Source organism: Apium graveolens, unplaced genomic scaffold (assembly GCF_009905375.1).
Source record: "Apium graveolens cultivar Ventura unplaced genomic scaffold, ASM990537v1 ctg4214, whole genome shotgun sequence".
NCBI classification, from domain to species: domain Eukaryota; kingdom Viridiplantae; phylum Streptophyta; class Magnoliopsida; order Apiales; family Apiaceae; genus Apium; species Apium graveolens.
The window spans coordinates 27,892-52,159 of NW_027418439.1; the positions used below are offsets into that span (position 1 = coordinate 27,892).

General features: G+C 33.8%; 5 protein-coding genes and 1 non-coding gene across 6 annotated transcripts; 5 read left to right on the forward strand and 1 right to left on the reverse strand.

Moving 5' to 3' along the window:
* The first annotated feature begins 30 nt into the window (after window positions 1-30).
* Window positions 31-1,070, forward strand: LOC141701618 (uncharacterized). The gene has a single exon (XM_074505252.1). It carries the CDS (start codon window positions 84-86, stop codon window positions 966-968), a length of 885 nt encoding a protein of 294 aa, XP_074361353.1. The 5' UTR covers window positions 31-83; the 3' UTR covers window positions 969-1,070.
* A 1,794-nt stretch (window positions 1,071-2,864) lies between these two features.
* On the forward strand, window positions 2,865-3,656 carry LOC141701617 (uncharacterized). The gene has a single exon (XM_074505251.1). It carries the CDS (start codon window positions 2,865-2,867, stop codon window positions 3,654-3,656), a length of 792 nt encoding a protein of 263 aa, XP_074361352.1.
* Window positions 3,657-4,786: 1,130 nt separating this feature from the next.
* On the forward strand, window positions 4,787-5,395 carry LOC141701620 (uncharacterized). Its single transcript, XM_074505255.1, has 2 exons — window positions 4,787-5,065; window positions 5,117-5,395. The coding sequence occupies exons 1-2, from the start codon at window positions 4,787-4,789 to the stop codon at window positions 5,393-5,395; spliced, it is 558 nt and encodes a 185-aa protein (XP_074361356.1).
* Window positions 5,396-5,754: 359 nt separating this feature from the next.
* TRNAE-CUC (transfer RNA glutamic acid (anticodon CUC)) lies at window positions 5,755-5,827 on the forward strand. Its single transcript has one exon. It is a non-coding gene; the product is annotated as a tRNA-Glu (tRNA).
* A 3,329-nt stretch (window positions 5,828-9,156) lies between these two features.
* Window positions 9,157-9,849, forward strand: LOC141701621 (uncharacterized). The gene has a single exon (XM_074505256.1). The coding sequence runs from the start codon at window positions 9,157-9,159 to the stop codon at window positions 9,847-9,849; it is 693 nt and encodes a 230-aa protein (XP_074361357.1).
* A 987-nt stretch (window positions 9,850-10,836) lies between these two features.
* Window positions 10,837-12,828, reverse strand: LOC141701622 (NADH dehydrogenase [ubiquinone] 1 beta subcomplex subunit 2). The gene is made up of 4 exons (XM_074505257.1): window positions 12,648-12,828; window positions 12,019-12,064; window positions 11,884-11,946; window positions 10,837-11,011 (listed from the first exon to the last, which is right to left on the reverse strand). The coding sequence occupies exons 1-3, from the start codon at window positions 12,749-12,751 to the stop codon at window positions 11,890-11,892; spliced, it is 207 nt and encodes a 68-aa protein (XP_074361358.1). The 5' UTR covers window positions 12,752-12,828; the 3' UTR covers window positions 10,837-11,011; window positions 11,884-11,889.
* Between the last annotated feature and the right edge of the window lie 11,440 nt (window positions 12,829-24,268).

Consider the following 24,268-nt stretch of genomic DNA (forward strand, 5'->3'; position numbering starts at 1 on the left):
TTCACTATGAGATAATCTCAACATCTTCAAACTTAACAAACTTCGATTATCATTCTTAAGACTTTTTCCTTACCAAAAGAAAGATGGCTGGTTCTATTGCAGTTTCCAAACCAACTTCCCATTCAAGATCAAGCAGCTTCCCATCTAAATCTCATCCTCTGACCACAAGTGTTGAGGATCAGCTAAGCAGATTAAGGGCTTCTGAAACTGCCTCCACCTCGGCATCTACAACATGTGACAACTTGGATAGCCTTCAAGATCTGCATCAACACATCAACGAGTTGTTTCATTTGCCATCATTCCAGAGAGCCTTCTCCAAGAAAAGGTCTGCACTGGATGAGATTTTAGAAGGTTCTCTCAGGTTACTAGAATTTTGCTCAATTGCAAAGGAAGCGTTGTTGAGTACAAAGGACTCTATCCAAGTACTCCAATCATCTCTTCGGAGAAAAACTAGAGAAACTGGCTTGACACTGGAAGTTATGGCTTATATGGTCTCAAGAAAGAAGATCAAACAGCTAGTTTCCAAGAGCATGAAAAGTTTAATCAATTTCGAAAAAAATATCAGCCTACCACTCTCAAATGAAGATGCTGATCTTGTAGCCATTGTGAACATGGCAAGAGAAGTACATGCTATCAGTTTTTCGGTCTTGAAGTCAGTCTTGTCTCACGTGTCTGAGACAAAAGTGACTTCAAAGCAGAGTGGATGGCTAAAAGTTTCCAAATTGATGAAACCAAAACGTGTTTCGTTTGACACAAAAGAAACTGAAGGCCATGAAATGAAGAAGATTGATGAGGCTTTAAATGCCTTCACTACTCAGAAATCTTTCAAAGACAACACTGTGCACAATGTGCTGAAGCAATTGCAGACACTAGAATGTAGCATTCAGGAGCTTGAAGAGGGATTAGAACCCATATTTAGATGCTTATTAAACACTCGTGTTTCTCTTCTAAATGTACTCAATCACTAGTATTTTTGACAGTGTTCCTGATAGCACAAGAGTTCAAAACTTTTATGCTACATATATTCTTGTAAATGATGGAAAATTTTATACAGTGATGAATCCTTGTTCTATACACATCTCTCTCTATTTTATGGTTTCTCCTTTGCAGAAGAAATTTCTTAAGTTAAAGTAGCTTATAATTTGATTGATATTAGAGGATGCACATACAAACAATTCATAATCAAACTTGATTAAGACATTTAACAAACTTCATTTCTTACTCCCTGCCTAAAAGGTTCCTCCTACGTGGTCAATGATCTTGCGGGCTGCAGCTATGCCTGCTATTGATATGTCTCTTCCCCTGATGCTTTAATTCAATTCCTTCACCAAAAAATTGTGTTAATTTATTAATCACAGTAAGAACTAAGAACCCCATTAAGCCACTAGATTTTTTTAATTAGAATTTTAAGTTTAAATATTCACTCAAGCTGGTGTTCGTGCTTTGACGTGGACTCATATAATTAGAACTTTGCATAGCTGTTAAGATTCCACTTGTTCGCAAATGACAGACCATTCCTACTAAGGTCTGAGAAATATTAGTTATGCCTTGTAGGATCAGGAACACGCGGTGGTAGAGTACGTGTGCACTAAAAATATCTTAATACCTCACATCTTGAGCTTGCTGCAATGTGCAAATACATTATTCAGCACAGCAATGAGAACTCCCTGTACTACAGGCTGTAGTACATGTTGCAGACCACAGAATATGAACAACTTGATCAAAAATGTGTGTCATCAAGATCTTGTGCATAAGTTATACCTACGCAGTAGGTGATTAATATAAATTGTACATCAAAAATCATGAATTCATCTGCAAAACATAGTTAGTTACTTGACATCTTTATAGTTTCTAAAACAGCTTACCAGTATTAAGCTAGTGCATTTCATGTCATCACTTTGCATCTTTTAGGTGTTTAATCAAATAGAGTTTTTGTGGTTCTCCTTTTTGACATTTTAATTCTCCTTGGCCAGGGAATGGCATAACACAATTCTTAGTTGGAGTACTACGGATTGCTCAATACTAAAGTGTTTAAATAGTATTAAAGTTTCGACCTGATGAATGCACACGTAAAGATGTCAAAATGGGAACATTAGTTATCTAATAAACTTTATATATTCTTTGAATCTTTATTCTAGGTAGCATGATCCACATTATTAGTTCAGATGGTGGTTCATATGATAAATTCAACTCTGGTCGAATCTTGTTTCTTGGGATAAAGACAGAAAACTCATGCAGGTATTTTTAATATCAGCAAAATGGTGAAGCACTTGAGGTGGATAAGATACCTCATGTTTCCTTTACTTCCGTGTACTCATTGTTTGCTATGAAATATCTCAACGTTTTCACAAGATTCAAACTTTGAAAATACATTCTTAAAACTTTCTTTGTTCCACAAGAAAGATGGCTGGTTCAAATTACTGCATCACTTTAAATTCGTAATGATAAGTTCGGCAATAATGGCAACCTTCTACTTGTCTACAAAACATGGTGGCAAGCTTATGGTGTATTAGCAGCAAGATGCACTGAAGGAGGCAGATAAAATAATTATTATCATCTGGTCTAGTTTCCTTTTGTTAAATAAGTTATTAAACTTAACAGATGACTGCACCAGCTACACCCATTGAATTATATATCAATTTACGAGCTGCAAAGGTTCCTTTTGTCGACAGACAATCTACTATTATTGAGATCTGCATTTTCTGAATTTTAGCAAGTTCCAGTGTCCAGCACATGAAATTAAGTAAATTACAATTATATGATTCATTTTGCCTCCCTCACCCTGTATATATATGATAGCAAGAGGAGAGGTTTATCAAAATAAACTAGCATTACATTGGCATTTAATCCACATACAAAGAGAAATGGCTTACCATTCGCGTTCCATCAGCTTACCATCTAGATCTCATCCTTTCACTGCCAGTGTTGACGAGCACTTGTGTAGATTAAGGACTCCAGAAGAGACATCCTCTTCATCGATTTCAATCAAGTGCAACAAATTATCTGCGCTTAAAGACTTGTACGAGTGTGTAGAAAGTTTGCTTCAATTGCCATCCACACAACAAGATCATTGCAGCTGTTCAGAAGATATTCTTGGCGGGTCAATCAGGTTATTGGATTTGTGCAGCACCTCAAAAGATGCTATCTCGCAAATGAGAGCTTCTGTTCAAGATCTCGAGTCATCTTTAAGAAGAAAGGAAACTGATGTATCAGGGAAAGCTAGAAGCTACTTGATCTCTACGAGAAAAGCGTACAAAACAGTTTCAAAGTGCTTTTCTAGTTCTAACAAATTAAAGATTAACAAAAACAGTGAGACGGCTGCTATTGTTAGCCTTTTAAGAGAAGTTGAAGATGTCAGCATCAGAGTATTTGATTCTATTTTCTCCTCAATCTGTCCTGCTAAGGAAACATCAAAGCAAAACAGATGGTCAATGGTTTTCAAGTCAACACAATCCAAGCGTGTACATTGTGAAGGAGACAACCAAGTTCAGAAAATGGAATTGGCTTTAGAAGCTTTGTACAAGAAATCAAGCACGGGAAACGATATTATGGGAACTCAAGAAGTACAGAAATGTTTGATGGCATTGGACATGAACATGCAAGAATGTCAAGAAGAATTAGACTGTCTGGTTCGATCATTGATCATTGAAAATTGAACAAGTTGTTGCTAATTTCTTATGATCTGAAGTTAAAGTAAGAAAAGAAACAAAACAAAACAAAAATAGGAAATTCTTCTGTAATATTATGCAGCTACATTTAGCTGGCACATAACTACATAGGTAAAAAAAATTATGTTATGAATTCATAAGAGTGCTTCCATGCGGATGTCTATGATATGCTTAACCAGGTCAACTTAGCTGGTTAGCCTAAACAACTCTAATAATGAGCGAGGTGGTGCAGAACCGCTGAAAAGATTCTTAATGCCCTATCAGTAGCCTACAGTTGTTAGGTTTCTGATTTCTTCGTCAAGATACATAAATCATAGATAAAAGGATAGTGGATAAATTATTGTCCTTCCTATGCCCGTGGTTAAGAAGCATCGCACTCGTGGGCATTACTATTGTATTGGAAAAAATGTTCTAACTAATTGCTGATGAGCATGATCTTCATATGTGGATCACGGTCATTGTTAATCAATGCCAGGCTATTAAGGTTCCTTCTGTCTGCAAAAACTATCGTATTATTGAAATATGCACATTTTCTACATCAGCATTTCAATTTTCAAGAGATAAATAAAGCCAAGATGGTACTGTGATGTCAAGAAGACTTCAGTAATCCACTCGTGGTTGATCATATTAAAAGATAAACCACTCTATGATTAACTCTTGGTGTCGGGAAGACTTCAATCCGATCGTGCTTGATTACATAGAAGTTTTTTTTATTAGATCATACTGCAAACAAAGTTGGAATGATCCTGAATTATAGCAAAGAATGCATGGGCACAGCACATCAAAGGCCAGTACGATTCTTCTTGTCTCCTTGCCTTCATATAAAAGGTGCCAATGGCAAAGCTTAGATCAAACCAACATTTGGACTTAACATTTTATTGAGTTCTTCTCTTTATCTGCTATCTAACATGGAAGCCTATACTGCAACCACAAGAAACAATGGCCATTCTCGTTCAATCAGCTTACCGTCCATACCACACCCTTCAGCTGCAAATGTAGAGGAGCTTCTGTGCAGACTAAGGTCGTCAGATGCCACATCCACTTCTTCAGTGTGCAATAAAGTAAATGGCCTTAAGGACTTGTATGAATCTCTCGAGGATTTGCTTCAATTACCAAGTATGCATTCTAGCGATTCTGAGGAAGTTCTTGGTGCATCTATTAGGCTTTTGGATTTGTGCAACACAATGAAAGATGCATTTTCACAAATGAGAGCTTCTGTGCAAGATCTTGAGTCATCTCTTCGAAGAAAAGAAGCTGATATGTCAAACAAACTTAGAATCTACTTAATATGTATGAAAAAGGTCAACAAAAAGGTTTCTATATGCCTTAACAAATCACAAAATGAGAAAAGCAATCAGACTTCTGCTGTTATGAGCCTCCTGAGAGAAGTAGAAGAAGTCAGTACAACGATGTTTTAGTCCATATTTTCATCAGCCTTTCCATTGAAGCAAAATCGGTGGTCACTGGTTTTCAAGCCAACGCAATCAAAACGTGTACACGGAGTCAGTGAAGGCAATACCAATGAAGCTCAAAAAATGCAAATGGATATTAAAGCAATGTACAAGCAGAAAATCGACATGCAATCTGATTCCTCGCTGATTCAGGAAACGCAGAAGGGATTGATGGCACTGGACATGAACTTGCAACAATGTGAGGAGGATTTAGACTGCATTTTTCGATCTTTGATCAAGACTAGAGTCTCAATTCTCAATGCACTCAACCATTAGTTCATAATGAATTCTATGATTAGGTCCAAAATGCATTGCATTGTACAAACATGAGAGCAAATGTATAGATAGATTAACATCAAGGTGAATATATATCAAGAAATAAAGTTCAAAATCATATCCAGACTCATTTTATATCTTCTAGCAATACTTTTGTGCAAAATTTCCAGACTAAAAATAGAAGTTGGAACTAAAATATATGAAAAGATTATGTAAATTTCCTAAGAAAATTGAATCAATGTAATATTCATTTACCTCTAACAATTCTAAGCAGGTCCCTTGCCAACCTGAAAACAGAAATTGTGTTTAAACTGAAAGTTATCAATATTAATATTATACAAATTCAAATAATAAATATATCCGTTGTAGTCTAGTTGGTTAGGATACTCGGCTCTCACCCGAGAGACCCGGGTTCAAGTCCCGGCAACGGAATCATTTTTTTATTTATTTCCTCGAGGCCACTAAAGCAATGTTACTATTGGGCCGAGTTTTAGGGGATCGTTGGGGTAATATAAGTTATTGGGCTGAGTTAACCCATATTTTTGGGCCTACTAAAAACTTGTTACAGGTCATCTACCCGAAACCCCTATTTTGAATAATATAAAATTCACCGATGGGCCATAAAATTGGATTGTTTAATTATAAAATTGGATTCTTAGAAGCAGAGAGTTCCAATTTTGAGCTAATAATTGTTTTAGATATGTTTTGCATTCGAATCAAAAATCAATCTCTAGATACTATATATAGACGAAATATTAAAAGTTTGGTAGTGGGTCAGTTGATACTGGCTGAAATTAATTAATTACCATTATTTAGTTGTTCCAATTCTAATTATTGGGTCGATCAATTCTAATTGTAATTGATATTTAAGTTAACTTCCTCTATTACTTTACCAATTTCAATTTTATTTTATATCGAATTATATATCACTATAATTTATATTAAATTCAACTTCTTCTACCAATTTAAATTTTAATTTATATTGAGTTCTATATCATTCTAATTTGTTACTTCGGACTAAATTAAATTTAAACAAACTAAATATAATTCTTAAGATTTGGTTGATATATAATGTGACCCGGGTTAAGATAAAATAATAATACTATCAATTCTCCTAAAAAAATTATACCTATGAACTTGGATAAATAAATACATTATACAATTGATTCAGACTAATACAAAATAAAAATAAAAATACAATTCAACCAACAAAAAAACATATATACTACTACCTCCGTCCCTCTAGATTATATACATGCAATGTTTGCACGTATTTCGAGACTTCTATAAAGTATTGTTTTATGATGTTGTTTTTTAAAAAAATTTTGAATAAGAGTTTAAACATGAAACTTTTATTCAGAATTTTTTTTAAAAAAATATTATGGAATTATACTTTAAACGAGTATTGAAAAACGTGTACAAAAGTGATGTATAGAATTGAATGAGACTGAGGGAGTAATTATTTAGTCTAAAACAAAATTATGTTATTGATCTGGAATTTTAAAAAAATAATATTAAACTAAAAATAATTAGTTTGATTTGGTCGATGTATTGGCCATCGGGCTAAAATAAAATAATGTAAATCACTGATCCGAGATAAATCAAATTAATACTAGATTAAGTATAATTCGTATCCTATCCATGTGAAATAAAACATCAAATTTTATTTAAAACATAATTTTTTTTAAATACACTTAGAATTATCAATAAAACTATATCGTTCAATCAATAATATTGCCCTTTTCAAATATTTTTTTATAGAGTTATAGTTAATCGATTAAGTAATCAACATGCTAAAATAATAGTTTTTTAAGGTACCAACATATTGGAGACGTTATATTTTTATCCTCAATAAAATAATAATTTCATTATAATAATATTTCTCCCTTACCAATGTTATCATTTTATATAAGTTTAAATATTATAAAAAGTTATTAATATATACGTTTACTTATATAATTACCATGAAATCATATCATTTAAAGTTTTAAATGAGCAAAATTAAAAATTGAATTCAATTATTTTTTTAAAATTATATATATTAAAAAAATTCTGTGGAGTCCGTGCATCGACGAGTTTTAAGTTAGTAATACAAATATATCATGTATTCGTTAAAGTACTGTGAAGTTACTAGTCCATATTATGTACGATATACTAACTCCCAAAATTAACGAGACACTAGTTTTTTCATAGATATGCTCGGTAGATGTATGTTTAAAAATAATAGAATCTCGTTGTAATATAAAAGATGGAGATTTTTTTTTTTTGAACAACGTATTTAAATTTAGATGGTCCTGCTACTATGTAAACTGAATTTCTTGGAAGCTCCGTGAAGAAAGCATAACAGCTAATTACATGCTAAACTCAAGATTAATGTTGAATATTATACACTCGTGTACACACACTCCAAGTGTTTGTCAATAGGAAAATAGTTCATACTCATAGACCATAGTCCATATACTATTACATTATATACTAGTATATATATAGTTAATAATATTCAAGTTCCGGATCACTTATGTCAGAGGTTGTAACATAACAGATTACACAGCCTGTTACCTCTCACCCTCGTGCATGCATGAGTTTACTACGTTAGACTCAATTAGAGATTTAGAGATGCACAAAAGGGCTATCGGACCGGATTTTGACCGGACCTTAAAAAGCCCGAGCTTTAATCGGGTCGGCCTTTTCGGGCTTTGGTTTTAACCGGGTTAGACCAGGCTTGCCGAAAATATCAGAGCCCGTTTGGGCCCTCGAGGCGGGCCTAACCGGGTTTTTTTTGGGCCGGCGCGGATCGGGCCGAGTTTTTTTTAATTTAAATCGGATTGAGTATTATTAAAGATTCCGAAAAATACATATGTTAGCAACTAGATCATCATAAAAATGTATTAGTTTACATGGAATATTTTATGAAAACATTACTTTCTTGAAAACATTTAAGTTCGGCAAAAAAAACATGTTTATAGAATAATATGTTTTGTTTATAAAATAATATGTTTTATCATTGTTATGATAACAATGGTATCTAAATATATATAATATACTTATTATATCTTCTTTCATTATTTATACAACGAAGTATATAAATAATATTATTAATCATAAATATGTAAATATATATGTGTTTAAAATATTATTTATATTTATAGTAAATGTGAATTTATAAACATATAAGAAAATATATTAGAATAATCAGATTATAACAGAGCTTTTTCGGATTTTTAATCGGGCCGGGCCGAAACCCGGGGTTTTAACCGGGTCGGGCTTTGTTTAAAAATATAGGATCCGTCAAGGCCCGAAGCCCGGGCCGGGACCGGACCGATCTTGACCGGGCTTTAACCGGATCGGATCGGGACGGGCCAGATTTTCGGGCTCGAGCTTTTGTGCATCTCACCTACAACTCTACAACTATACAAACTAGACCGTAAGTTCCTGCTAATTAGCACAATAATAGTATGCTAGCTGTTCTCATTTATGTCAACTCCGTATACCAAAACGGATGCTTCGTTCCCTCCTTCCTTACTAATCTTAGATCTACTGTTGTGCACCGTACTGTCCTGCGACGTAATCTTACCGTACAACCTCATCATCTCTATTATATATACCTTGTATGAACTTGACACCCATCAAGCAAGTACATAGCTATAGCCCTCTCATATATTTTATCAAGTCAGTCTTCACTACAAGAAACAAGAAACAGGGCCTTTACCGAGTACATAGCTGTAGTGCTTGTTTGAGTCAATTTTTCGATTTCCTTAGCTATGTCGCACTTGGATTTTGAAGCTCTCAAAGAACTTCACAACAAAGCGAACAATCTGCTACACTCACCAGTAATCAAAGAAGCCCTTGTCCAGCACCAACAAGAGAATCATGTGCACGAGATATCTGAAGATTCTCTGTGCATGCTTGATGCTTGCGGAACCACTAAAGATGTTCTTTTGTTAGTCAAAGACCATCTCCACAAACTTCAATCAACCTTTCACAGGATTAGCATTGGCGAAACCAGTGCCACTGAAAACAAACTTGCAGGTTTTTATATTCATAGAAAGAAGTTAAAGAAAGAGCTGTTGAGTTGCTTGAGGTCATTGAAAGGACTGAAGAACAAATGTACTATGAACACGGATGTCTACCCGGTTGATCCTAACCTCGTGGTGGTTGTCAATGTGCTACGAGAAGTAAGAGGGACAACAATCTCGATTGTTGAATCACTAATGTCTTTAATGTCCATGCCGAGTCCTGCTTGTAAAACAAACAGGGGATCATTAAGGTCAAAATTCATGCGAGTGAACAGCCTAAGCTTGTGGGAAAACTGTGACAGGAAAACATTCCAAACAGGCAACAGACTTTTGGAGGCTGTAGAGAGTGCTGTCGAAGATCTTCAAGTTGAACTAGAATGTATTTTCAGAAGGTTGATTCAAACCAGAGTTTCCCTTCTCAACATATTCACCACCTAAACAGAAAATTGTAGGAAGGCGATTTAACCAGTAATTTTACCTTTCTTAGTGTTCTGCTTACACCTCGCAGCTAAGCTTGTATAAGCACACACCTAGATATAACCATTTATTCATTCTTTCTTTACATTGTTACTGGTTATAATTAAGAACATACATTTTTTAAAACTTTTTAGATATCTTTCATAGCTTATTTATATCCTGTTGATTCCTGAAATTAATTTCAAGACAAATAATTTTTTCCGCCATACAAGTTTTTTTCTTAATAAATCAGACCTCCGGTAACAGTGGAGGATCGATTTGCGAACACAGGGAGATAGGATAGCAAGGTCCATTTGTTAGGAGGGTACAATATTGTTCAGCTCTTCAAAAAAAAACTTTTGAAACCAGCGAGAACACCCCTAGACAACGAAATTGAACTTTGCTCAAGCTTTTAGATTTAATACAATTCAACTGTAAGGACCCTTTTGTTTCTTACAAAGAGTTCTGAAGTGGACACGCTAGTTAACAAGAAACATAATTAAAACATAATTATCTTACTGCTAAATCTGTAGCAAATCACAATGGCTGCATGACTATCTATTTACACGCAAACTTGTACCAAAACAAGTGTCATCAATTCACCATTGCACAAACAACTTTTTATTAGAGGGAAATAGTTCTCTCTTTGCTGTCAACATAGAGTTCTGTTTTTTAATTACAGGGTTCTCTTTCAATTGATAGATATGGGTAAAATTTTAAATTTTTAACGAATCAAACCAACAATAACTATTCTGGACGAGAGGGAGTACAAATATTGTTCACACTTAAAAAGTGGAAACTTGGCAGGTCTGAACAATATTTCAGAATCCAGCAATTGAGTGCTTCTTAAACAGATTACATAACAAGTTTATCAAAGACTTCTTTTTACTTTAATTGTCATGTTTAAAAGTTGATATTGTGAGGACATATAACAAACTTAAGAGCAACACAAGGAATAGCATCAACGGATATTGTAAAGTTGTACACTTCATATGACTTAACCAAATTAAGAACAAAAGGGTCAAACATTGGGTAATAAAGGATTCATTTTATTCAACAAACAACTACAAGTCCAAATACCATCTGTGCCAAGTTCCCCGGCAGAGCATAATATGTTTTATCCTTCAGCAATTTATAAGGATGCCTGAAATCAATGTAAAGAACATAATATAATGATGAGTAGGATCTCAATTTCATCACTTCAAGCTTCAACAAAAATAAAAAAGCTCATGCGGATATATATTGCTCCATTTTGAAAAGGAATCATCTGACAGAATATATCATGGTACATTCAGCTCTAAGTTAATAGTTGGGTAGTATTGCTTAATTCTTTTAGAATAACACCAGAACTAAATCCATTCCCACAAAAAGATCAATCCCGCCCTTGTGCCCTCCTAAAAAAACTACCTTTCTGATGGTGAAGGTTCTTTATTCCTTGGTCGGAAGTGACATGGTTAAAATGATCTAACTACTTATTTATTAAAAAGGGGGTAACAAAATGAACTTGAAGCTTAAATGTAGCTTATAATATGAACTCGATTATCACAGGTTTAAGATTTTAATTTGGTCAGATGTTCATATCTATCCAGGTAACGGACAGAACTAGCCATTCAAATTTACAGCTCAGGAAGCTTCCAGTCCAGTGGCATAAACACCTTCTACAATATCAGATTATGCGTAGCTTAGACACCTTCTCTATGGTGGTTTCGTGTTCAAGTAAACAGTCATGCTTATAAAAAAACAGGTTCAACTAATCATTTCCCCAGAAGCACTTACATGAACTACACATTTGTATGCAGATTGCAGCTTTTGCATACACAAACTGCACTCTGTTATCTTTTAAACTAGATATGCTATAAGGTTTGATTAGTTTAATGATCGACTTCTTAAGCTAACATTTTTAAACCTGGTACCTGTTATAAATTTATTTTGCACTGTAACAAATGATCCCGCTAAAGATAAAAAAATTAAATATACTTTAGAATAAATTTTATACAGGAATCTGACAAAACATACCCGAAGCTAATGCCCATGGCCACTGGAATGGTCATCATGGCCATCCCAAGGATGTCTCCAGCCCTACAGGAAAAGCCAATAAAATCAGAGAGACCAACAACAAAAAGCTGAAAGAAACAAAATACTTGTACTCACCAATACTACAGGACCGTCCTGCTTCGCCCTGTACAAAATCCAAAACCTGAAACACTAATACGTTACAAATGTTAATATGATATTATAGCAACTGGCTTTATATTTCTGTCTATACAGGTTAATACTACCCAACCATCCAAACAAGCAAATTATGATAACTAGAAAACATTTTTGCTATTTAAGTCACCTGGCAACAAGATATGCTTATTAATCTTAAGTAATCTAGCTACGGTAATTTGTCCATAAGAAGAAAAACAACCACACTATACCACAACTGCACAAAATGTTAGTGAACAAATGCGTGTTCAGTTAGGCAGGCAATAGATGCAGTACAAATACGAAACTAGCACAAAAACCAAATGGCCATTTCTAATCAACGGGAAAGATAGTAGTCAGACTTAGACCTGGCAACGGATCGTGTCGGTGTCGGTGTCGTGTACATTCATTCCGTAAATTACACATAAACTGACTAGTTAAGAAACGAGTTCCTCTTATCATTAGAGCTAGGTATATAACAAAATTGAAGGGATGCAATCCTGAATCAAATTCATAGAAATGAGAATATAATCAAAAGACAGATATAATAAAATAAATTGATTAATAAAGGAAAAAATAGAAAAGAAACGGACCACATCATAGCGCACATGCCCTTGCCGGTAACAGAATGCCAGCGCTTAGGTTGATGAATTGTTACGCCCTTGTATGTGATGCCACCGTGTCCTCCGCCTCCCATTTCCACCCGCTCCTTCTTCCTTTCTCAACCGGATTTTTTATGCTCCAATTGGACTTGGCTCAACCCGGTTATCAATTGTTATTAACTCTTTTTAACTAGTTTATAGCCCGTGCTTTGCATTTTAAAAATTATTTAATAAAGTAAAAAAATAAATTTATAATTAAAATTGAATAATATAATTCTGAAAGATTAAGTTATCTATTATCTATATAATAAGTGTATTGCATCTGCATATTATGATAAATCTATTTAAGAACTACTTTCGTTATATAAGTTATTTTTATGTTATATATTTTATGAAATTATTTCTATAAACAGATTTGTCAAAATTTAAAGTTTACTTCAAATTTGTATTAAAAACTTACCATAAATAACATAATTCATATTTAAAATTGTATTGCAAAGTTTCTATAATTAAAATGGGTCATAATAAATATATGGATCTTTTATAAACCTAATATGGATACCAAACCTAAAAATGGATAGTCCACTGGGTCAAATTAAAGTTAAAAATTATATCCGAACCAAAATATGGATACCAAACCTTATGAAAGGGTTATCCAGCAATTTATAATATATAGATTTTCAGGGTATTTCTTAATTTTATACCTCTTAATTTTATACCTCTTCAAGAGAAAAAATGTACGCTTCCAAGTACCAAAAATGTCCGATTGGTTCTGTATACTCACCACATTTTACAAATGCGTATTCGACTTTTTTATTTTAAAATAAAAAACACACATTCTAAGAATGCATATTTATTTATTTTTTAAAGAATTACATATTCACTATAAGTTAAATTTGAATACGCATTTCCAGAATACAAATTCTTTATTAATTTTGAAAATTTTGAACACGCATATCTGTACGGGCATTCAATAGGTATTTTGGGGGTAACATCCTGCCAATCGATATTTATCCCCAAAGTGTTTTCACATCGAGAATTATTTGCAGATGAAGAGATGTCAAAGGGGCTTCTTACTTCCCGAACATATCCTCCTACATCTATATATAAATGCTGGTTTATCAAGAATACGCAAAAAAAGCACTTTGAATTGTTGATTAATCGCCAGAGATGGTTTAGAACCACTGGTTCATTATCTAATGGATCTTTCCGTTCTAATACTCTATCCGAGAGTTATCAGTGTGCAATTCCAAATGTGAAGTAAGTCTCCGTATCCTATTGGTGTTACGCACTACTTGAAATTCAACAGACCCCTTGTTGTCTTCGTTAGTATTTTAGTTTTTCACCCTCCTCAAGAGACTTGTGTAAATAATTTAATGACTTATTTTTCTGAGTTTGACTTATTTTCCTCGATAGAATTGTTGTGAATACTCGGTCCATTAACATTAGTTGAGAATTCAATCAATGAAAATATGTTAAATTAATGATAGTTTGTGCTTATTGTGTGCATTCATGGATACACCATAAAAAAATCGATAGTGAATATACGATCAATTACAAATATTTTAAAATAATATTGTATTCGTGTATGTGAAATAGATTGGAATCTATAAAGGGAAAGGTAGAGAAAGAAAATGAATGATTCTGAATCGTTTTACTTATTTAGTTCAGATTTGAAAATTTTTATGATAATATTTAAATTTGACTTTTTTCAATTATGTAATTTCAAAAGAGTCAAATATATTTATATTTCTATTTATAGTAATCTAATTAATTTGCTTTATAATAAACTAATATAAATACATATTAAATAACATCATTAATTTAACATTTAAATTTATCATAATTATTTTTAAATTATAAAAAATAAATAAATAATTTTTTTAATTGGGTAAGATTTAAATTATAATTGAAATGAAAAAGAGAGGTGGAAAGGAAAAATAAATAACTGGGATGGCGAATGGGTTTTGAAAGATATTGGATAAACTAAAAAAATGTAGGGGGCCGATATTTTTTACTAACCGAACATCAACAAAAGAAATAAGATCAATTATTTTTGTGCAAGACATGCCTTAATATAACAATACTAAGTCACTTTAACAATTCTAAGATTATGTTGACTTGTTCATTTTTATGTAATCTGTAATGGTATTTTTTGAGTCAGTAAAAATGTTGAAGAAGATCCCTATCTTTGACAAAGGAAACTACACTTTTTGGAAGAAAAAGATGACGTTATTCATCAGGATGACTCATCCATTATAACTTGAGATTCTCAAGCATGAATCCTTCATTCCTATTGTGAGGGTACCTGAAGCAACACAAGTTGATGTCAACATACACTGAGCTAGAGAAAGAGAAGGTCTCACTTGATAGTGGCTTACAACTCATTTTAATTGAGTCTCTTGATATGTTATGTACAACAACATTATCAACTGTGAGTCAGCCAAGTAAATCTGGAAAAAGGTAGAGATCTTATGTGAAAGTACTAAAGAAGTAAGATCAAACTAAAGAAAAATCATGATCTCACAATATGAGAGTTTTATGGCTAAACCAAAAGAATGCATTATTGAAGTGTTTGAAAGGTTCAACAAACTGATAATTGACTTAAAGTTGCATGATAAGTTTTATGATGCCGAGGAGGTCAACCTGAAGTTCTTACTTACTCAACCTGACTATCTAGAATGAAAAATTACTGCAATAAGGGAGAGAAGAGATCTAATCATAATAACTTTGGAGGTTTTATATGGAGTTCTAAAAATCTATGAACTTGAGATATTGCAGAGAAAGTCATTAAAATTAATCAAGTACATGTGGTTGATGTGTCAAGTGCCTTGATAGCAAATGACCAAAAGATGTTGGAAAATGAAACTAAATCTCAAAGTTAAGTTGTACAACCTAGTGAGCATAAATACAAGAAACCTCAAAAAACAAGTTATTTAGGAAGTAAATGAGGAAGAGTTCTACACTCTTGATGAGTTGGATGAAATGGATCAATCCATGGCCTACCTCGCAAGAAAATTCTCAAGTATAAGAGTCAAGAAGCCCAGGTTCTTTAAGGGTAAAGGTCAATCTTCTTACAACAATGACTGGAAAGGAAAATCTCAGATGAAGAAACACAACTAGCAAGAGTGGCTACAAATTACGATCTGTGGATAGATCAAAGATTAGATGTTATAACTATGATGAACTTGGTCACTTTGCCATAAAATGCAGGAAGTCAAAGAAGGTGAAGAAAGATAAAGCATACTTGGAGTTTGAAGCTAAATATGAAGTTCTTCTGAAAAAGCAATAAGGAATAGTTTATATTGTTGAGGGAAAAAGTTGGGATAATATAGATAATGAAGATGACAATGAAGAATATGAAAATTATGCTCTTATGGCCTTAGAGGAAGGAGAATCATGTGCATTAAAGTCTGAGGTACCCATCTTAACCACTATTGATTTGAATGTCTCTCAATATAAAGAAACTATTGAAAATATGGGCATAGAAATATTTCACATTCACAAAACTATGGTAGTTGCCACTGAAGAAATGAACAAATTTTCAAAAGTAAATGAAAAACTGGAAATAGAGAAACAAGAAATAGAACTGCATCATGTGAGCCTAGATTTTGTTAATTAAGAAAATGAATATTTAAAGAACAAGTTAAAGTGTGTAGAGGAGAGAAAGGATGTGCTAAGAGAAAAGATTGAGAAAAATGAACTTAAATTTAAGTCTTTTAAGAATGCTTTTAAATTAGTTGGCCAATATCATGAAAAAACAAACCTTGTGCCAATGTGGTAATTGGGCTAGACTATGAGGCTAATTCACCAGTAAAGAAAAATCAAGCTGATAAATGCAAGAAAATTTTGAACAAGAAAGTACCTGAGGTGTTATTTAGATCTTTTCTTAATTTATGACAACTAGTCATGACCTTCATGTTGCAGGGAATGCAATCAAACTTATCATAAAAAGAATAAAAATCATCGGTTTGTACTTGCATGCCACATACTTTGGTTCACCAACAGTCTTTTTACAAAGATGAGTTAGGTGATTTGTTGAACCACATTTTTGACATTATTTTCTAGGGGCATCTTCAAGATAAGCATAATTGTTACTTTTGTTGAATCCAATCTTTTCATTCCTGTTTTTCTTTTTTATCTTTGTGCTTTCATTGCTTACTACAGTTTCAGGAGTCTTGGAGACATGGCTAGTCTTAGGCTTCTTTTCACTTTTAGTGTTGATAGTAGAATTAACATTTTTTCTGCTTTTATCCTCATCTATTACTTTTTGCTTAATGATGAGCTCTTCTTTACTAAAGTCCACTTCACGGGGTTTAAACAAAGGTGCATTGACTTTTTGTTTTGTTTCTGAACACCCACTTTGTGCCAACTTCAAATATGTTCTTTGGTCTTGGAACAAGAGTCCAGACTTTGTTCCTTTCAAAATTATTGAGCTCTTCTTGCATTGCTGTGACCCAGTCAGCATCTTGGAGAGCTTCTTCAACCTTCTTGGGTTCAGTTTGAGATAGAAAAGAATGGTAGAGATATTCATTCAGAGTGGCTTTTCTTGTTCTTACCCCACTGTCAGGGTTTCCAATGATTAAGTTATGTGTGTGTGACTTAGACCATTTTCTTATTGATGGAAGTTGACTCCTAGAAGAAGAACCTTCCTCTTGATCCATGAATTCTATGTTATTTCTTTGAGTAGTACCACTGTTGTTTCCTGATGCTCCCCCTGAATCAGTGTTCCCATTGTTATCAGTATTTGACTAATCAAAGTTTGAGGAAGATGAGTCTGATGATCTTTCTACTGATATTCCTTGAGTTGTATCACTTGTAGTAGTCTCTGGATTTGAGTCACGTTACTCCCCCCACAACATATGCTTCCGTGTCAGAAGAATTTCCATTATTTTGTGAAACTTCAGAGCTTTGAGTGATATCAGGACTTACTGTATCAGAGTCAGGATTTAAAAGTTCAGCATAAGGTACTTCATTTTCAAATCTCAACTTGTCATCGTCATCTGCATCTTCTAGAACTGTTATCTTCTTGTCATCAAAAGACACATGTATAGACTCCATGACTGTTCTTGTTCTCAGATTATAAACTTTGAAGGCTTTTGTAGTCAACGGATATCCTACAAATATTCCTTCATCAGCTTTTAGATCAAACTTGGTAAGCTGCTCCGGATGAGTTTTGAGAACAAAACACTTACAACCAAATATATGAAAGTATTTCAAATTTGGCTTCTTCCATTTCACCATCTCAAATGGTGTCTTTCCATGATTGTTGATAAATGTTGCTTTTTGTGTAAAGCAAGCAGTTTGCACAGCCTCATCCCAGAAGTAGGTAGGCAATCTTGCTTCTTCAAGCATGGTTCTTGCAGCTTCTATCAGAGTTCTATTCTTTCTTTCAACAACTCCATTTTGTTGTGGAGTTCCAGGAGCAGAAAACTCTTGTTTTATCCCCTTGAGTTTGCAGAACTCTTCCATAATGCTATTCTTGAATTCAGTTCCATTATCACTTCTGATGATCTTCACTTTGTATGTTGATCCTTTCTCCAGCTCCCCCATATGATCAAGAAGAATGGATGGAGATTCATCCTTGGTGTGCAGAAAGTACACCCATGTGTATCTTGTAAATTCATCAACAATCACAAGTGCATACCTCTTCTTGGCAATAGACAGAATATTCACTGGACCAAAGAGATCAACATGAAGTAGATGATATGGTTCAAGAATTGAGGATTCAGTTTTACTCTTGAAAGATGTCTTCCTTTGTTTGGCTTTCTGGTATGAATCAAATAAGCCATCAGGATTAAATAATGCATTGGACAATCCTCTTACAAGATCTTTCCTCACAAGTTCATTGATTTTTGAAGTTGAGGTGAGAAACTCTTTTATGCCAGTACCAGCTGTCTTCCACAGATGCTCTACTTAGTAGAAAAACTTCTGAGTTATCAGTTCCTGTGAAGACCCTGGCTTCATGCAAACTACCATATCTCACACCAGTCAATGTGATCTTGCCATCTGACTTACTGACAATTTTACAATGCTCCTTATAAAATTGACATGGTAATCTCTGTCACAGGTTTGACTCACACTGATCAGATTATGCTTGAGTCCTGCAACTAGAGCTACATTTTCAATGATGACATTTCCAACTTTGATTTTACCATATCTCGAGATTTTTCCTAAGTTCCCATCTCCATAAGAAATGCTTGGGCCAGCCTTCTCCTCAAATTCTGATAGCAGGGATTTATAACCAGTCATATGTCTTGAGCATCCACTGTCCAAGACTAGAGCATTCATCTTGTCACCCTGCAATCAGTAATTTGAATCAGTTAGTATTTTTAAGGACCCAGACTTGCTTGGATCCTTTGGCCTTTTTAATTTTGTTTATGCAGCAGAAGACTTCATATCATAGTTTATGTTAACATTCTTACTATCAGTATTTATACATGCAGAAATAGATTTTGCTTTAACTAAAGAGGGTTTCATTTTATAAAAATCATAATATAAAATGTGATACTCTTTACATGTATAAATAGAATGACAAATACTTCCACAATGAAAACAAGGGTTATGTGGTTTATATCTAGCTGTTCTATTTCTAAACTCTGATTTAGAAGGAACACCTTTTATCTCTTTATTCTTCCTGCAAGAATTAGCAAGATGATTAGTGCTACCAAATGTTTGAACATGTCTTTCTAGGTGCATTAGGAGGGGTTACATACTTTCCATTTTTATTAAACCTACCTTGTCATTCCTATTTTTCCTAGACCTTTTCCTCTTGTCTTTCATGTGTAAATCCTTCAGCTTTTGCTTAAGCTATTTCTGAGTCATTGAACCAATATTTACTGAGTTGGTATGAACTTGTTCACTCTTTTCACTAATTAAGTTTGATATAGGTGCTGAGGTAGTACCTTCCTCATGAATAGATTTATCATTATTAGCACTTGGATTAAACTTAATGGTCTTTACTTGAACCTTGTTCAATTTGACCTGACTATCAGTTTTTATTGGTTCGGTTTTCTCAGTTTCTTCTCCACTTTTCTTATTAGAATTAGATCTAGCTGAATATCCTAATCCTGATCCCCAACAATCCTTTTCTAAGATTTCCTGAGTTGTCTTTCCTGAGTGTAACACCCACAGATCCGGGGTCGGGGATCCGGGTCGTCACGAGTCCCATTTCCCTTAATAACACCCAAGCTTAATAATTACTCAACTACTCTGTACTGTGACCCCACAATAAACACACACACCACACGTTATAGTCTCAGAGATGAACATCCAAAAATAACCACAAGTCATTTTATTCCACAATTATCTGCCAATACACCTTAAAAGGTTTTCTTAATAAATTTACATTTCTTTGCCATTATTACAATTCATAAATATACATAAATCTGGTACATCAGAAGTTGAAAGCCTAGCCTATTGGTAGTTCCTACCTCAACTACGGCGGCATCAATACTTCTAGAAAACTGCGGAACGTCTCCTAATCGCTTGCGAATCGGGAGCTTGGTCCTGTTCATCTTTTCTATCTGTTGTTGTGTGATGAAAGAAGAAAGCAAGGGTGAGCAGCAAGCCCACCAAAATAATATGTATAATGATTAATAGTATATGAGCCTTCTCATAGTACTCATGAAAGTCTTGGTCAAAAGAAATGAACCAAGTTGATATCTTAATGCGATGAAGTCACAAAATATTCAGTATATATACATATATACTTTTCAAAATCCTAGAAGTCCTCTTCCATACATAATATACACAGAGTTCCAGTTTATAACTGTATAAAAATATCGTTGCAAGGTGATCTCATATATCTAACCTTGTCTCAATGTTTTTCTGAAAATCTTTGTCATGCATAAGATAATCATTTACTAGATATAAGTTTAAAAGATGAAGTTACAAGATACCCCAATATACTTATATCTTTCCCAAATACTACTTGAACTACCACCGTTCAAGTTATAATCAGTTTCAAAAGTTCATCACATAGATGAGACTACAAGACAAGATTTGAATAGATTCAATCTTTAAAATATTATTAAAGGAAATGAAGTTATGACATACTTCATTAAGTTCTGATATATATATATATATATCCACATATACATCTTCCTTTATACATTTCCTGAAAACATCTGTCATGTTAAGTATGAACAGAGTTTGAAACATCCAATGAATTTTGGAAAGGAAAAGAATTTTGGCATAAACCAGATATCTTGCTGATCAGGCAAAGATACCCATAAGTAACCTTTTCTACTAGTAGATGGACGAATTCCCCACTGGTCATCACCCTGGTCTCAATAGGACCTTATGCTGGACTGCCACTCAGCCACTTACGCATTTGATGGACTCCCACTGAGCCACTTAGACTATCATGGACGCCCACTGAGCCCATGTTGCTTATGCCGACTCAATAGATGGACTTACTTCCCGAACGTTGGGTAAGTAATCAATTCATTTACCAAAACTGCAACCTTGTTGCGAATATAAAATACACCACAGAGCCGGATCCCTCAGTTTTGAGCGAGTATTTAAATCCCCTTAAAAGGAAGATCTTAAATATAAAAATGAGTTTTGGGATCCGCTCTAACTTTTAAAAATCATTTTGAAGACTCGAAAATACTTTAAAGAGTGTTTGGAGTAATGCTGATTTAATGAAGTAAATCAGTCCCCAGTATGAAAGAAATATCTGAATATTATTATTTAAATAATATTCCCATAAAGAATAATGGAGGTAGAAGTTGGAAAACTTATACTCGAATGAATAGCAAATAATCAAAGATACACTTATACGAAAGTAATATCTTTATTTGAATAATCAAAAATAAGTTTGATTATCGACACCTTATTCTTTAATACAATAAAGAATATTATTAAGTAATAAGCGGAGTCATAATACCTCGAATGAATACTATAAATAATATTCATTAAATGAAATAAAGGAGCCAATACGTCCTCAAATGACTGTCCAATTAATAATCATTAATTAATATAAACTGAGTCATAAGCCCTCGAATGAATATTCGAAATCATATTCCATAATAAAATAAAGGAGTCATACCTCCCCAAATGAATATTCGAAATAATATTCAATAATAAAATAAAGGAGTCATAAGTCCTCAAAAGAATATTCAAGTAATATCCAAATGATAAAACAAACTGAGTCATAAGCCCTCGAATGAATATTCGAAATAGGATTCAATTAATAAATTAAAAGTTATCGAATAAACCTTATTCGATTAATAGTTTGGAAAACTATAACCATATATATATATATAAGTATATATATATATATTTATATTTATATACATATATACAAAATCTACTCGGGATCCTCGACTCCCGGTTTAGAAATATGTTCACCTTTTATCCCTTATACTAAGGGTATACGCAACTACTTGCTTATTTCTAGCATAGGTATTATGCAACTATAAGCATTGAAATCCACAGATAGATAACCAGATTACGAAACAGACATGCATATATACCATATCAGCATGCTCCAATATATCGCAAAATTTGCTAATAACAATCATGCACTATCACAGGATAAAGCATATACATATATTTACATCACAACAACAGTATAACGGGTAGAAAACTTGCCTGAGCGACTTGGGGTGATAAAAGGCTCGGGATGAGTCTGGTAACCTATAAACAACAAGTAAGTTGGAATTAAACCAAAATCACTTGTAAATCTATACTTTAACTAACTTAGACTCTAACGCTTGTTTTGCGCTCACTGATTCGCTTAAGTCACTCGGGTACCCTCGGCTCCACCATTTTTAATAATTTAACCTTTACGAGTTTTAAAGCGATTCCTTCGCGAGTGTCTTACCAACTGCCTAACACACTTACCATAAATGTTTCATACATTAATTAACCCTTTTTGGTCTTTAACCTATGTTTCTAAGTAAGGCGAGGGGAAAAGTTTTGTTCGCGAAACGCCGTTACTTGAAACGGTCGTTTCTCCTAAACCGTGCATCGGAATCGAACGAACTACATATCAAAACGAAGCTCGTAACATGAGCTATCTAAACATGGCAGTGGTCATAATCTAGCAGGGGGTTCTAGGGTCCTAATGCTATGCACAAAAACAGTCCAAAGAAAATCGGACGTTACGACGGCTATGTTTACGCGATTTCCAATATTTTAAACCATTCAAACCCATTCCAAATCAACCTCAAATCCAACATACAACCAACATCCATCCTCATCACATCATAACAACCCCAACCAATTCAATTTAATCATTCATACTTATGCCTAAGCTTAACTTTAATCATACTTAAGTTCTTTTCATCAAAACCTCAACATTTACCATTCCATTTCACTACCAATTCAAATCCCAAACTCTAATCACAACAACAAGCTACAATATCATCCTACTAATCAAAATCATCTTATAATATATAGGAATCTAGGGTTTGGAGATGGTATACCTTCCTTTGAGTGGTGGGAGGAGCTAGGAAGCCTTAAGAAGCTTTGAGAAGTCTTAGGAAAGCTTGGATCTTCAAGAAAAACAAGAAAAACTTCAAGTTAAAAACTTGAAAACACTATTCATAGTCTTCTTCTTTGATTAAATGGAGAAGATGGAGAAGGAATTAATGGCTTAAACTCATGATATAGCCCTAACTAAGCATAAAGATGATTAGAGAATTATCTTACCAATTTAGGATGCTTGGATCTTTGATTTTGAAATTTCTTGCCCTTTAAAATGATAAAAAGCCGAGAGCAAAGATGAACCATGCTTAGTTTCTTTTTGATTTTGATGAAAATGATTTTGCTTAGCTTGGTTGGCTTGTTTTTGTGTTTGATTTAGTAAATTACCTAGTTGCCCTTGATTTTCTGTGGTTAAAAAGTCACCACATCTCCTTCCTTTCTTGTCATGCCTATGTCATCCTCATGATGTCATCCTCCCCTCCTTGTCCTCTTTATATTGGTTGGATGACATCATTCCCACTAATCCCTTTGATTAACTTCCTAATCGTTTGCCTAATGACCGCTGATCTGTTATACGGTTCGCTTAACTTTCGTTCTCGTTTTTCGTTTGAAGGATCATACCCGGGATCTTATTACTTAGGTTCCCTTAACCTTTCTCAATACATTGTATTCCTTTTATGATCCTCTCTTATAATCCTTTAATTTAAATCCTTTTTATCCTGTTACCTTATACTCAATTCTTTCCGTATCTATTGGATTTCCGGGAAAATCAAAGTGTTCGGAATTGGATTCTGACGATCTTTACATACACTTATATACCACATAGAGTACTAATAATATCCCATAAGATCAATAACAGAACCCCTACATAGCGTGGCATGAAAAGTTTTCTCATTCAACAAAAACACTATTCATAAGGGTTTCAAAAATTTCCAAAAATTGGGGTTATTACAGTCTCCCCTCCTTAAAAGGATTCCGTCCCGGAATCAGATAGAAATGAATAGGGATACTTTCTTAGTATTGCACTTTCTAACTCTCAAGTCAATTTTCCCACATTGTGGTTCTACCATCAAACTTTTACTAGTTTGATAACCCTTCTCCTAAGCACTCGTTCCTTTTCACTCTATAACCCTTCCTGGTTGCTCCATATAGGTTACGTCTGGTTGCATGTCTAT

Bases quoted from the DNA above. Each gene is read 5' to 3' on its own strand.
- LOC141701621 (XM_074505256.1), top strand. From the start codon at position 9,157: ATGTCGCACTTGGATTTTGAAGCTCTCAAAGAACTTCACAACAAAGCG.
- LOC141701618 (XM_074505252.1), top strand. From the start codon at position 84: ATGGCTGGTTCTATTGCAGTTTCCAAACCAACTTCCCATTCAAGATCA.
- LOC141701617 (XM_074505251.1), top strand. From the start codon at position 2,865: ATGGCTTACCATTCGCGTTCCATCAGCTTACCATCTAGATCTCATCCT.
- LOC141701622 (XM_074505257.1), bottom strand. From the start codon at position 12,751: ATGGGAGGCGGAGGACACGGTGGCATCACATACAAGGGCGTAACAATT. The intron at 12,065-12,647 runs GTCCGTTTCTTT...TTAGTGTTTCAG, and splicing joins GGCATGTGCGCTATGATGTG to GTTTTGGATTTTGTACAGGG. The intron at 11,947-12,018 runs GTGAGTACAAGT...CTTTTCCTGTAG, and splicing joins AGGACGGTCCTGTAGTATTG to GGCTGGAGACATCCTTGGGA.
- LOC141701620 (XM_074505255.1), top strand. From the start codon at position 4,787: ATGCATTCTAGCGATTCTGAGGAAGTTCTTGGTGCATCTATTAGGCTT. The intron at 5,066-5,116 runs GTCAGTACAACG...TTTCCATTGAAG, and splicing joins TCCTGAGAGAAGTAGAAGAA to CAAAATCGGTGGTCACTGGT.